At 46.3% G+C, this 14,519-nt stretch overlaps 1 protein-coding gene across 1 annotated transcript in view; it reads left to right on the top strand.

Moving 5' to 3' along the window:
• Positions 1 to 9,535: 9,535 nt before the first annotated feature.
• Positions 9,536 to 14,519, top strand: part of LMOD1 (leiomodin 1) — a 55,213-nt gene continuing 50,229 nt past the window's right edge. The window contains exon 1 of the mRNA XM_007522089.3: positions 9,536 to 10,114. Coding sequence (XP_007522151.1) covers positions 9,854 to 10,114 — 261 coding nt within the window. The 5' untranslated portion in view covers positions 9,536 to 9,853. The remainder of the gene's footprint in view (positions 10,115 to 14,519) is intronic.

The following is a 14,519-nucleotide window of genomic DNA, read 5'->3' as shown; positions in this document are numbered from 1 at the left end:
CATACCCATTAGAGTGCATGCATTACCATGTGCAAGGACCTGGGTTCAAGCTCTTGGTCTCCATCTGGGGGGAGAAGTTTCACAAGTGGTGGAGCAGTGCTGCAGGTGTCTCTCTTCCTCCCTCTCTCTTCCTCCTCCCTCTGTATTTCAGTATCAAATAAAAGAGAAACAAATAATGGAATAGGAAATTAAGATTTATTAAAAAAAAATGGTTAATGGGGCCAGAAGATACCTCACCTGGTAGAAAGGACACTTTACATGCAAGGACCCAAATTCAAGATCCTGAGCACTACATAGAAGCACCATGCAAAAGAGAAGCTTCATGAGTGATGCTGTGATATCTTTCCTCTATCTGGATCTCTGTCTCTCACCCTTTAGCTGGAAAAAAAAATAGGAGTCTGGGGAGTCGGGCGGTAGCACAGTGGGTTAAGCGCAGGTGCTGCATCCCGGTTTGAGCCTCCAGCTCCCCACCTGCAGGGGGGTCGCTTCACAACTGGTGAAGCAGGTCTACAGGTGTCTCTGTTTCTCTCCCCCTCTTTGTCTTCCCTCTTCTCTCCATTTCTCTCTGTCCTATTGAATGACTACAATGACTACAACAACAATAAAAAAACAAGGGCAACAAAAGAGAAAATAATAATAAAAATTTTAAAAATTAGGAGTCTGTCAGGAGCTGTTGGTATCTTTTAATTCTGCTTTTAAAAACCCCTTCTGTTTCATTTGGTTTAAATCCCCCCTGCTTAACACTGCATTCTATTTACATAACCACTGTATTCTATTTACATAACCACTGCCGTCTATTTACATAAATCACTTTTACATTTACATAAAGCACCACCTTCCCTCCAGGGCATTGGTGGTTTAGTGGTAGAATTCTCACCTGCTCCACCCCCTCTCCTTGTCACACCCTGATCCTCTCCTTGTCACACCCTGATTTTCACCAGTCACTTTTCTCTCCACCCTCTCTGCATCACATCCTGTTCACACCCTACTTGGGAAATATATCACACCCTACTTGGGAAATATATATAAAGACAACATTGTTCGTTTTAGTTAGTTGTTAGTTTAGTCTAGCTTGGTATAGATTGCGCTGCGTCCTGCATGAATAAAGAGATACTGCGTACAGCTCAACCATGAGTTCCTGGTCGTCTGTCTCCCGTCAACAACCTCAGCCCGACAAGGAGCAGTGGAATGACACATACAAAATAGAATACAATTAAAACTAGGGGTTGGTCCTGGAGGTGGTGCAGTGGATAAAGCATTGGACTCTCAAGCATTAGGTCCTAAGTTTGATCCCCGTCAGCACATGTACCAGAATGATGTCTGGTTCTTTCCCTCTCTCTTCCTATCCCTCTCATTGATAAATAAATAAAAAATATTTTTTTAAAAAAGTTAAAACTAACAAGTCGAACCTAAAATGGAATTGGAGTATTACACCAAAGTAAAAGACTCTGGGGTGGGTGGGTGGGTGGGGAGAATACAGGTCCATGAAAAATGATGAATGAAATAGTGGGGGTTGTATTGCTAAATGGGAATCTGGGGAATGTTATGCATGTAAAAAAAAAAAAAAAAAAGGAAGAAGAAGTAGAAACGCAAAGCAGAAATTGACTGAGTTTGGAGTATGGCACCAAAGTAAGAAAGCAGAAGTATACTAGAGTTTGCAGCGAGTACCTCCCTAATACTTCCTCTCCACTCTTCCAAGCTTTGGGTCCATGATTGCTCAACAATTTGTTTGGCTTTGTATGTTAACTCTCTTTTCAGTCACCAGGTTCCAGGTGTCATCAGGATGCCAGCCAGACTTCCCTGGATTGAAGACACCACCAATGTGTCCTGGAGCTCAGCTTCCCCAGAGACCCATCCTACTAGGGAAAGAGAGAGGCAGACTGGGAGTGTGGACCGACCAGTCAACGCCCATGTTCAGCGAGGAAGCAATTACAGAAGCCAGACCTTCTACCTTCTGCAACCCTCAATGACCCTGGGTCCATGCTCCCAGAGGGATAGAGAATGGGAAAGCTATCGGGGGAGGGGGTGGGATATGGAGATTGGGCGGTGGGAATTGTGTAAAAAAAAAAAAAAAAAAAAAAAGTTAAAACTGGGGGGGGGGGAAATCACATGCCTGAGGTTCCAGGTTTGATCCCTAGCACAGCATGGTGCTCTGACATCTCTCATGAAATAAATTAAAATTTTAAAATTATATATATTATATAGGGCTCGACGCTTTCCTGATTGCACCATTCCTAGTAGATACTTTATTTTATACTTTACTTTATTCTTTCAATCTCCGTGCTCCCATGGAATGTCAGAGGTTCGAACCCAGGTCTTTAAGCATGGTAAAATGTGCACTTTACTAGCAGAGCTACTTTTTAGTTCTAAAAGAATTTTATTTTATTTTATCTTATTTTATCTTATTTTATTTTATTTTATTTTATTTTATTTTTTGTCTCCAGGGTTATTGTTGGAGCTCGGTGCCTGCACCATGAATCCACAGCTCCTGGAGGCCTTTTTTTTTTTTTTTCCCCTTTTGTTGCCCTTGTGGTTATTATTGTTTTTGTTGATGTCGTTCGTTGTTGGGTTGGACAGAGAGAAATGGAGAAAGAAGGGGAAGACGGAGAGGGGTAGAGAAAGATAGACACTTGCAAACCTCCTTCACCACCTGTGAAGTGACACTCCTGCAGGTGGGGAGCAGGGAGGGGTGGGGGCGGGGCTCGAACCGGGATCCTTATGGTGCTTGCGCTTTGCGCCAAGTGCACTTAGCCCGCTGTGCTACCGCTCGACCACCCTAAAAGAATTTTAAACAGTGGTCCGGGAGATGGCAGTGATAAAGCTTTGGACTCTCAAGCAGGAGGTCCTGAGTTCGATCCCTGGCCGCACATGTGCCAGAGTGATATCTGGTTCTTTCTCTCTCCTCCTATCTTTCTCATTAATAAATAAAATATTTTTTAAAAATTTAAACAAACAAAAAATGCACTTACCTTGGGTGGGGGAGAGATAGCATGATGGTTATGCAAATAGACTAACTCCCAAGGCTCTGAGGTCCTAGGTTCAATCCTCCATACCACCATAAGCTATAGCTGTGCTGCGCATAGATAAATAAACAAATATAAATAATAAGAAGAAATTTAAATTACAAAATAAACAAAAAGCCCCAAAGTGCTTATCTTTATTCTTCACTTTACCTTAGAACACACTTATTTTCATTCCATTAAACTATGCATTTCACTTTATTAAACATTTCTTTGTTTCTTTTTATATTTATTTATTTTCCCTTCTGTTGTCCTTGTTGTTTTATTGTTGTAGTTATTATTGTTGTTCTTGATGTCATCCTTGTTGGATAGGACAGAGAAATGGAGAGAGGCGGGGAAGACAGACGGGGAGAGAAAGATAGACATCTGCAGACCTGCTTCAACGCCTGTGAAGTGATGCCCCTGTAGGTGGGGAGCCGGAGGCTCAACCGGGATCCTTATGCCAGTCCTTGCGCTTTGCGCCACGTGCGCTTAACCCGCTGCGCCACCGCCAGACTCCCTCATTAAATATTTTAAAACCATTTTTTAATTAATTAATTAATTAATTTTTATTTTCCCTTTTGTTGCCCTTGTTTTTCATTGTTGTTGTAGTTACTGCTGTTGTTATTGATGTCGTTGTTGTTAGATAGGACAGAGAGAAATGGAGAGAGGAGGGGAAGACAGAGATGGGGAGAGAAAGATACACACCTGCAGACCTGCTTCACCGCCTGTGAAGCGACTCCCCTGCAGGTGGGGAGCCGGGGGGCTCCAACCGGGATCCCTACGATGGTCCTTGCGCTTGGTTCCATGTGGGCTTAACCAACTGCACTACCGCCGACTCCCACCATTTCTGTTTTTTGTTTGTTTGTTTATTTATTTATTTTCCCTTTTGTTGCCCTTGTTTTTTAATCGTTGTTCTAGTTATTATTGTTGTTGTTATTGATGTCGTCTTTGTTAAGACAGATAGAAACGGAGAGAGGAGGGGAAGACAGAGAGGAGGAAGCGACTCCCCTGCAGGTGGGGAGCTAGCTAGGGGCTCGAACCGGGATCCTTCTTCTGGTCACTGCGCTTCGCGCACGTGTGCTTAACCCACTGCGCTACCGCCCGACTCCCAAACCATTCCTTTTTACTTGTGATTAATCAATAGTGGTCTACAAGATTGTAAAATTTGGAGGCTGGGTGGTGGTACACCTGGTTAAGCACATATATTATCAAGTGCAAAGACCTTCGGGGGAGCGGGGAGACACTTCATAAGCGGTGAAGTGGGTCTGCAGGTGTCTTTCTCTCACTTTCTCTATCTCCTTGTCCTCTCTCAATTTCTCTCCATCATAGCTAAAAATAAAATAAAATAAAAATAGGAAAAATTGACTGCCTGGAGCAGTGAGTGGATTTGTAGTGCCGACGCCAAACCCCATTAATAGCCCTGATCACAATTAAAATAACAATAATAAGTAAAAATAAAATTACAGGATATATGCAGTTCCACGGCACCAAAGTTATTATTTTTTTAATTAGTTAACTTATCTTTTACCAGAGCACTGTTCAGCTCTGGTTTATGGTGGTGCAGGGAATTGAACCTGGAACTTTGGAGCCTCAGGTACAAGAAATAAAATAAATATTTTATCTCTTTGCATAAGCATTATGCTATCTCTCCTCAAATAACCAGCATAGTTCTCTCTCTACACTTCTCAGAGAATGATCTTGTTGTAAGTAATTTTCTATGATGACCGGCAGGGTGTTATATAAACATAATAGTAGTAGAATAAATGTGTCATTGAATGAATGAAAAGATCAGTATGTGTGCACATGTGTGTTTAGGGAGGTTGCTGCTGACAAATAGAAAGACAAAGAGGAGAGAAGTGGCAGGGTGGCGAATGAGCCCAGGACAAGAAGAAACACAAATAATTTTAATAGTTACAAATTATTATTGTCTGTTTAGTGTGTGAGAGGCAAATGGACTAGGTGGGTTAACTGATTCAAATGTCTGTGTACATTCAGCTTTCATGTTCTTATCAGTTCTACAAGGTCAGCACAACCACCTTATTGTCAAGATGATGGAGCCCAGGCTCAGAGAAGAGGGTGCAGTCACACACAGAGGCCCTGACACAGGGTCCCAGAGGTGGCAGAGGCTACACTTTAATCCAGAGGCCATCCTACTGCCCCGCTTCCCCTACTGTATTTGTTCATGACTCTAGTACACTTTTGAGGCACTTTGCAGACTTTTAATATTTTCCTCCCTTCTTTTAAAATTTTTTTAAATATTTATTTTCCCTTTTGTTGCCCTTGTTGTTTAACATTGTTGTGGTTATTGATGTTGTTATTATTGGATAGGACAGAGAGAAATGGAGAGAGGAGAGGAAGACAGAGAGGGGGAGAGAAAGATAGACACTTGCAGACCTGCTTCACCCCTTGTGAAGCAACTCCCCTACAGGTGGGGAGCCGGGGGCTCGAACTGGGACCCTTACGCCAGTCCTTGTGCTTTGCGCCACGTCCACTTAACCCGCTGCGCCACCACATGACTCCCTAATTTTTTTTTAAAGATGTGTTTATTGGGGCCAGCCCCAACTAAGCACACACAGTATAGTGTACAAGGACCAGATATGAGTCCCTGGTCTCCACCTGCAGTGAGAAGCTTCATGAGCAATTTCTTTCTTTCTTTTTTTTTTTTAATTGAACATTTTTATTTATTTGGACCAGAACACTACTTAGCTTGGGCTTATAGTCGTGTGGGGGATTAAACCTGGGAATTTGAAACCTCTTTGCATATAACTATTATGCTATCTCCTCTGCCCAGCAATTTCTCTCTGTCCTATCACATCAAAAAAAAAAAAGGGGGGGGGGAGGAGCACAAGAACTGGCTCAAGGATCCCGGTTCAAGCCCCGGCTCCCCACCTGCAGGGGAGTCGCTTCGCAGGCGGTGAAGCAGGTCTGCAGGTGTCTATCTTTCTCTCCCCCTCTCTGTCTTCCCCCTACTCTCTCCATTTCTCTCTGTTCTATCCAACAACAAATACAACAATAAAACAACAAGGGCAACAAAAAGGAATAAATAAAATAAATATTTTAAAAAAGGAAAAATGGCTGTCACCAAGAGCAATGGATTCATAGTGCCAGCACCTAGTCCCAAGTCGCGAGCCCCGAGCCGCGAGCCCCAAGCCCCAAGCCCCAAGCTCCAAGCCCCAAGCTCCATCGATAACCTAGTAGCAATAAAATAGAAAAAATATATTTACTTGTGAGAGAGCGATGGAAAGAACTAGAGCATCACTGTGGCGCATGTGATGCCGGGGATTGAAACCGGGGTCTCGTGCTTGAGAGCTTGACACTTTTCTGGACCACTATTTATTTGAACTTATTTTATATGAGGTAAAGTTGAGAGAGAAGGAAACTAGTGCACCACTCTGTTTTATGTGATGCTAGGGATCAAACCAGGAGCCTTAGGCTTGCAAGTCTTTGCCTTACCGGATGAGCTTTTTCCTTAGTTTAAGGTTTTTTTTAAGTTTTAAAAAATTTTTTTAAAGTTTTTTTTTAGGTTTTTTAAAAAGTATTTTATTTATTTATTATTTTTGAGAGAGATGCAGAGAGAGAAAGATACAGAGAGAAATACCAGAGCACTGCTCAGCTCTGGATTATGGTGGTGTGGGGGATTGAACCTGGGACTTTGGAGCCTCAGGTGTGAGAATCTCTTTGCATAACCATTATGCTATCTTCCCCCACCCATTTCTAGGTTTTAAAAAAAAATTTTTTGTTATCTTTATTTATTGGATAGAGAGTCAGAAATCAAGAGGGTAGGGGAGATAGAGAGGGAGAGAGAAAGAGAGACACCTGCAGCCCTGCTTCACCACTTGCAAAGCTTTCCTTCTGCAGGTGGGCACCAGGGGCTCGAACCCGGGTCCTTGTGCACTATAACATGTGCGTTCAACCAGGTACACGACCACCCAGTCCTTAAGCTTAAATTTCTTTCTTTCTTTCTTTCTTTTTTTAAAAGACTTTATTTATTTATGAGAAAGATAGGAGGAGAGAGAGAGAAAGAACCAGACATCACTCTGGTACATGTGCTGCTGGGGATTGAACTCAGTACCTCATGCTTGAGAGTCCAATGTTTATCTACTGCGCCACCTCCCGGACCACTAAACTTAAATTTCTTTTAAAGATTTATGTATTTATTAACACAAGGGAAAACCAGAACATCGATTTGACAATTAATGAGCTCACTAATTCATGCTTTAATCTGTTTTGTTTTTTTTTACCAGAGCACTGCTCAACTCTGGCTTATGTTGGTGTGGGGGATTGAACCTGTGACCTTAGAGCCTCAGGCAGGAGAGTCTGTTTGCATAACCATTATGCTATCACCCCCACCCGCTTTTATCTTTTTATTTATTTCAATTTTTTTCTTAGTGCTGTTTTTTTTTTTTTTTCCCCAGAGCACTTCAGTTCTGGCTTATGGTGCTGTGGTGGATTAAACTTGGGAATTTGGAGCCTTAGACACCAGAATCTCTTTGCATAATCATTATGCTATTTACCTCCAGTATTTTTTTCTTTATGATTTATTCATTAAATATGTGTGTGAGAGTGAAAGCTTCACATGAGACACACACATACAGAGAGAGAAAAGCCAGAGCACCACTCTGGTAAATGTGGTGCTGGGAATTGAACCAGGAACCTCAGACATGTGAGCCCAACATTGTACCAGTTATTTCTCCATTCACCCTTGTGCTTTAAAATCCAAACTTCAAAGCCACTGCGCCACCTTCTGGGCCTTAACTTTGACTTTTTATTTATTTTTTAAAATTTATTTAAATTTATTTTTTATTTTATTTATTTTCCCTTTTGTTGCCATTGTTGTTGTAGTTATTATTGTTATTGATATTGTCGTTGTTAGGACAGAGAAATGGATAGAGGAGGAGGAGACAGACAGGGGGAGAGAAAGATAGACACCTGCAGACCTGCTTCACCGCTTGTGAAGCGACTCCCCTGCAGGTGGGGAGCCGGGGGCTCAAACTGGATCCTTACTCCAGTCCTTGCGCTTTGTGCCACGTGCACTTAACCCGCTGCTCTACCGCCGCCCGATTCCCAACTTTGACTTTTTAAATGAATCATTTGAAATGAGTCGTTTACTGTCTTCACTGACAGAGTGGCAAACGCTAGGAGAAGAACTGACAGTCTCCAAGAAGGCAGGGGCTAAGCTGGCTTGGTCTCTGTATTCCACCTACTGCTCTGAGAACAAGCCCTGGCATGCAGTCAGCACTCAGAAGCACCAAGTGCTTAAACCTAGGCTTCTTCTCCCCTCTTTCTCTGAAGCTAGCCGCCTCCCCTCTGGACCCTCCCCACCAACCCCCTCACCCCCAGCCAGCCATTCCCCACTTCAGCCTTCACCTGAAGCTGGACTAGTGAGTGTGAAGAGGCTGGGCCAAGTTTTTGTCCCGGGTGATCCCTGGACTCAGTAAATGCTGATCAAGTGACTGTCTCTCTGCCTTAGGATGGAAAGATGCCAGGAAAGATCGAAGCATCTACCCCGATGGGTTACACCAGGGCTTCTAGAAGGGATTTTGTGGCTGGAGGGAGGGGGGCAGGAGATTGAATGTCTCTGTGACTTGTGCAGGGCGGTGTGATGGATGAGCAGTGGAAAGCCCTTCTACAAAAGCTGCCAGCCCTGCTGCAACCGTATCTCTCCCTGCAGCCCAGAACTGCGTTTCCCTGAAGAAGCTCTGATGAGTCCCTCTGGATTTCTGTGTGGGTGGTGGCCTGTGGGCGCCGGCTCCTCTTCACTTTTCCAGAGGAGGTCTGGTCTGTCTGGTGCTGCTGTAGCAGGGGAAGAGACAGATAAGAATGAAGGGAGCCTCAGGCCCGCTTCCCATGAGCCTCGGAGTGTTGTGGGAATCCACAGCCATTTAAGAGGTCCCTGACTTCAAACATGGAGTCCCAGATGGCCTGCCAGGGCTCAGCTCGGGCACACACACAGTAGGGGTTTGTGTTCATTTTCTCTCGCTCTCTCAAGTGGCCAAAGTGGACAGGGGCTCCGATGCTCAGCTCTTAGACTCTCCCAGGCAGAAGAAGTGTGTGTGTGTGTGTGTGTGTGTGTGTGTGTGTGTGTGTGTTGGGGGGGGTTGGGGGGTTCCCCAGTGCCTTGAACCCAGGCTCTTCCCAGGTGCTATAAAAGACCAGGAGTCCCCCCAGCACATGCCCAAATACAGCAGAGAGGAGTCAGTGGACCACACACTGACCACAGCAGCGTCTCCTCCACAGAGAATTCCTAATGAACCCAGTGCTCCAACCCTGCCCTGCTCTCCTGGCTCTCGGTGGTTCTAGTCCGCCTCTGCCAGCCTCTGCCAGCCTCTGCATATTTTGGTATCTTTTTCTCATTGCATACCCCCCCCCCCAACTTGTCTTTAAAAGGCTAAATGCTCCGAACTAAATTTGGTCACACAGCGCTCCAAGATTCCCTGGAATGTCCTCAAGTTTCAAACAGCTCTGACAGAGAGGCAGGCCCGCCCCCCAGGAGATGATTGGCTTGCCAGGGCCAGGCCGGCAGGCCTGGGGCCTCATTGGTCGCTGGGGAGGCAGCCAGGGTCCACTAGCCCCAGGCCTGGGGACCGTGCTCCTCCAGTTAACGCTTGAGCACCTGCACTCAGCTCAACTGGGCAGAGGAGCTGCGGTCCTCAACCAGCTGGGGGTTTGCTTCCAAGTCTGCTCTGCTCCTTCCGGAACAGCTCAGCCCCCTCACCAGGAATCCCCTGGAACAGCCCAGCCAGCCCTTTCCCAGCCCACAAGGACCCCCCTGAAACAGTTCAGCCAGCCCCTTCACAGACCACCAGGACCCCCTGTTACCACACATAAGAGCTGTAGCCCACTTTGCCAAGATGTCCAAGGTGGCTAAGTACCGGCGGCAGGTGAGCGAGGACCCTGACATTGACAGCCTGCTGTCCACCCTGTCCCCCGAGGAGATGGAGGAGCTGGAGAAGGAGCTGGACGTGGTAGACCCCGACGGGAGCGTCCCGGTGGGGCTGCTGCAGAGAAACCAGACTGACAAGCCAGCCACAGGTACCTACAACCGCGAGGCCATGCTCAACTTCTGTGAAAAGGAGACTAAGAAGATACTCCAGAAGGAGATGTCCATGGAGGTGAGTGAGTGACAGTGGGGCTGGGGACGGGGGGGGGGGCGGAGGGGGGACTGGAGGGAGGCCCGGAGATCCCGACCCCACCACTAGGATGTGTCTCCCCTTAGAGATGAAGAGTGTTGGCAAAGCACTTGGTGCTTCAGAAGTGATGGCCCTGCAAAGAGCTGGCAGTATGGATCTCTCCTTCACCCCAATTTCTGCTTCATGAAACAGAAGCTCAATAGTGTGTGGGGGGAGACCTCCTCACTATCCCATAATATGAAATGGGACTGCTATCAGATGGGGGGCTTGGGGTGTCCTGAAGATGTTCATTATCAAGACTCCTCTCTCCTGGTCCCCCAACACCTGCCTTTCTTTCTGTCTCTCTCCTTTCTTTCTGTCTCTCTCTCTCTCTCTCTCTCTCTCTCTCTCTCTCACACACACACACACACACACACACACACACACACACACACACACACACACACATACATTTCCCATCCTCTCTGAGGATATGTGGAAGGATAGAATGATGCTTGTGGCTGTGGGACCAGGGGTCTGAGGAGGGTGACACGTTTTATTCTGCCAGCTTCAGGTTCATTTCCAGGGGAACTGGGGTGCTGGCACATTCTGGAGGTGCTTCTGGGAGGAACCAGTTGGCAAGTCCACAGGGCTCACCCCAGAATGCAGATGTCTCCCAGCAGTGTTTTGTCACCAGGAGGGGCCGGAGCCGGGAGGGGGGTGTCCTACCCTGTTTTCCTGGGGTTGGCATGGGAAGTCTCTCCTCCGTGCGTGGGCATGTGAATTTCCTTGTGACAAATGAGGCTGCTTCCAGAGGAGGCGGAACCTGAGTCGGCCCTAGTGGGGAGTGTTTACTGGGAAGACTGCCCTGAGACTGTGCACTGGCTCTCTCTGTGTGGCTTACCACTGCCTGGTTGTGGTGCTGGGCACTGTCCTTAACTTGGGACTTCTTGCAAGGAACAGTGAGCTCCCGGCAGCGCTGGTCCATTGCACACTCCTGTGGAAAATGGGGGTCCCAGAACTTCCAGTGACACCCTCATTCTCCTGGCAGGATGGAAGCGGGATGGAGATAAGCACTTGTCCTTTCTGAGACTTCTATGAGGTCTCTGGCTGGGTGTGCAAGGACACTGGTTACGGGTCCCCGGGCATGCTCGTGGACACAGCCCTGGCTTCTGCCATGTGTGGGTGGGGGGTGGGGGAGAAGGATGTTTAAGAAGTTCCGGGAAGCACAAAGTCCTAATCCTGTGAGCTAGGGGCTGATTCTGGTGCAGCTCTGATCCTCATTAATGAATGCTAGAATGATCTAGAGAAAACGAGAGGGTGTAGGGGACTTACCGTGAGGGCTTGGACGCTCCAGACAGAAAACACAGGGGATGAAATAAGGAGAGGAAGGTGGCTGAGAGGAGAGGGTAGCTTTGGCTGAAGCTTGGTGGTGCTCAGGCCAATCTCTCTCAGGTGCTCCCCCCCCCCACACACACACACACATAAGAAAAGAAATGACATGTATCCAAAGGCTATGGTACATTTGTTACATGAATCCAAACTCTCTCTCTCTCTCTCTGGAGTTCAGCCTCCCCCTCCCTCATTCCTTGTCCCCAGGGCCCAGTGACTTCTTTGTGACTTTCTTGACTTCCTTGTGGCTTATGTCAAGCACATAGCCCTCTTAAAGCCAAATAAGATGTAGGGGCTGCAGAGAGTGTGGGACTCTCAGGCCCCTCTGACATGTCTTTTTCCTTGTCCAGTTACTGCCCCAGGAAGTCTCCCCCTGCACCCACCCCCTGAGTTTCTGTAGACTAAGTCAGAGTTAGGGAAGACAAGGTGGTGTGTGCATGTATATGTCCGTGTGTGTTCATGTGTGCACATACTGGCATGAGGACAGTCACATAGGTGTACAGGCTTGGCCAAGAAGGACACTCTTAGGGACCTTCTTCCATTGGGGGACACACTGTCCCTGACCCCTTGCAGTCTGCAGAGTGGTTGGCTGGAGTTCCCATGCACCTTGAAAAACAAACAGAGGTCTTCTCTGCAAATCCAAGTGGGTAGGAAAGAACTCTTTTTAAAAAAGTGGTTTCTACTGCAATAATAAAACAACAAGGGCAACAAAAGGGAATAAATAAATAAATATTAAAAACAAAAACAAACAAATGGTTTCTCCCAGGCACTATTTCCCTTATGGGGGGGGGGGGAGGAAGGACATTTGGAAATAGTAATAGGTGTAGGTGTGACTTAGAAAGGAAGTGAAGGGGGGTCGGGATGTAGCACAGAGGGTTAAGTGCAGAGGGTTAAGCGCAGGTGGCGCTAAGAACAAGGACCGGAGCAAGGATCCTGGTTCGAGCCCTGGCTCCCCACCTGCAGGTCTGCAGGTGTCTATCTTTCTCTCCCTCCCTCTGTCTTCCCCTCCTCTCTCCATTTCTCTCTGTCCTATCCAACAACAATGACAACAATAATAACTACAACAATAAAACAACAAGGGCAACAAAAAGGGAATAAATAAATAAAATATTTTTTAAAATCCTTTTAAAAAAAAGAAAGGAAGTGAAGGCAAGAACATAGAAAAATTGGGCATATATGTAGTTATAGATAATTATAAGGTCAACCCATATCTGTGACCATGGGAGAACTATTGCAGTTTCCAATAAGGGAAATGAGGACACAGAACTCTGGTGGCAGGAACGTTGTGGAATTATATCCCTATTATCTTAAGATTTTGTGAATCAATATTAAATCACTAATAAAAAGGAAAAGAAGGTGCCAGGCGGTGGCACACCTGATTAAGCGCACACATTACACTGCACAAGGTCCCAGGTTCCTGGTGCCCACCTGTAAAGGGGAAAGCTTCACAAGTGTGAGGCAGCGTTGTAGGTGTCTGTCTCCCTCTCCCTCTCTATCTCCCCAACTCCTCTCAATTTCTCTCTATCTCTATCCAAAAATAAACAAATAAATAAATATAAAAAATAAATAAAAAGGAAAAGAAAGTGGCTTCTCCAGCATCATTAGTCAAGAAAAAAAATAATAATAGGGCAGAGAACCTGGATTTAAGTAGCAGAAAGACCCAGTATGAGTTCTTTTATTTATTTATTTATTTTTATAAAAAGGAAACATTTACAAAACCATAGGATAAGAGGGGTACAACTCCACACAATTCCCACCACCAGAACTCCGTATCCCATCCCCTCCCCTGATAGCTTTCCTATTCTTTAACCCTCTGGGAGTATGGACCGACCCAAGGTCATTATGGGATGCAGAAGGTGGAAAGTCTGGCTTCTGTAACTGCTTCCCCATTGAACATGGGCATTGACAGGTCAATCCATACTCCCAGCCTGTCTCTCTCTTTCCCTAGTAGGGTGGGTCTCTGGGGAAGCGGAGCTCCAGGACACATTGGTGGGGTTGTCTGTCCAGGGAAGTCTAGTTGGCATCATTCTAGTATCTGGAGCCTGATGGCTGAAAAGAGAGTTAACATACAAAGCCAAACAAACTGTTGAACACCAGTGTGAGTTCTGGCCTCTCTTCTTCTATATGAAACAAGTTATCGAGGCCTCAGTTTCCTCATCTGCAGAAATACCCATGTGGTAGGGTGGCTGTGAAAATGACCACAACCATGGCAGGTACACAGAGTGAGCTTGATATGTGACAAATGCTCAGTGCGTGACAGCTATGGAATGACAAGTCCATTTGGGTGAAAGAAGCCCAGAGTTGGCAGAGTGAACACAGTCTATCTAGCCCCCAGCCCCCACTACTTTGTCCCAGGTATGGGAGGGCTGTTCAGGCTAGGCCTGTGTGTCTGGCCAGTGACCAGAGGAAACATGCAAACTGGGAGCTCAAGGGGGGCCTTCCACTTGGGCACAGTGCTGCAGTTCTCTCCACCTCTGGCCTTGGTCACATGTCAGGGACCGAGTACTGTGCACCTAGTCTCCTTGACTTTCAGAAGCCCAGCGAAACTGAGCTTCAATTTAACTGAGCGCCGTTGACATTAGGAGCAAACTCACCTTGTATTTAGGCCTCATGATTCTTAGGATGAAGGTGCTATGTCCACACTACACAGATCAGGAAACTGAGGCTCACAGATGTTGAATGACTGGCACACAGCTAACAGGCAGTCCACCTGACTGAGGGAAACGAACAATGCCTTTCGTAATACTGAAGAATTCAGGGTCAGGGTCATGGGACACAGCTGAGTGCTGGCACAGGAGTGGAGCTCTGACACAGTGGGGTCTGGCTGCATACTTGTGTTCTGTCCCCGTAGATAGAAACAAAACAAACAAGATGGCGTCAGGGAGGTGTCTCCGTGGTAGAGCACAGGACTTGCACACAGAAGGTGCTGCAGTTGGATCTCCTGCTCCACACACGCTAGAGCGGCACTGATCCTCTTTCTCTCCGCCTCTCAAAATAAATAAATCTAAAGAAAAAA

Source organism: Erinaceus europaeus, chromosome 19 (assembly GCF_950295315.1).
Source record: "Erinaceus europaeus chromosome 19, mEriEur2.1, whole genome shotgun sequence".
NCBI classification, from domain to species: domain Eukaryota; kingdom Metazoa; phylum Chordata; class Mammalia; order Eulipotyphla; family Erinaceidae; genus Erinaceus; species Erinaceus europaeus.
Note: the sequence above shows the minus strand (reverse complement) of the source record. Positions and strands in the feature narration are given on the sequence as shown.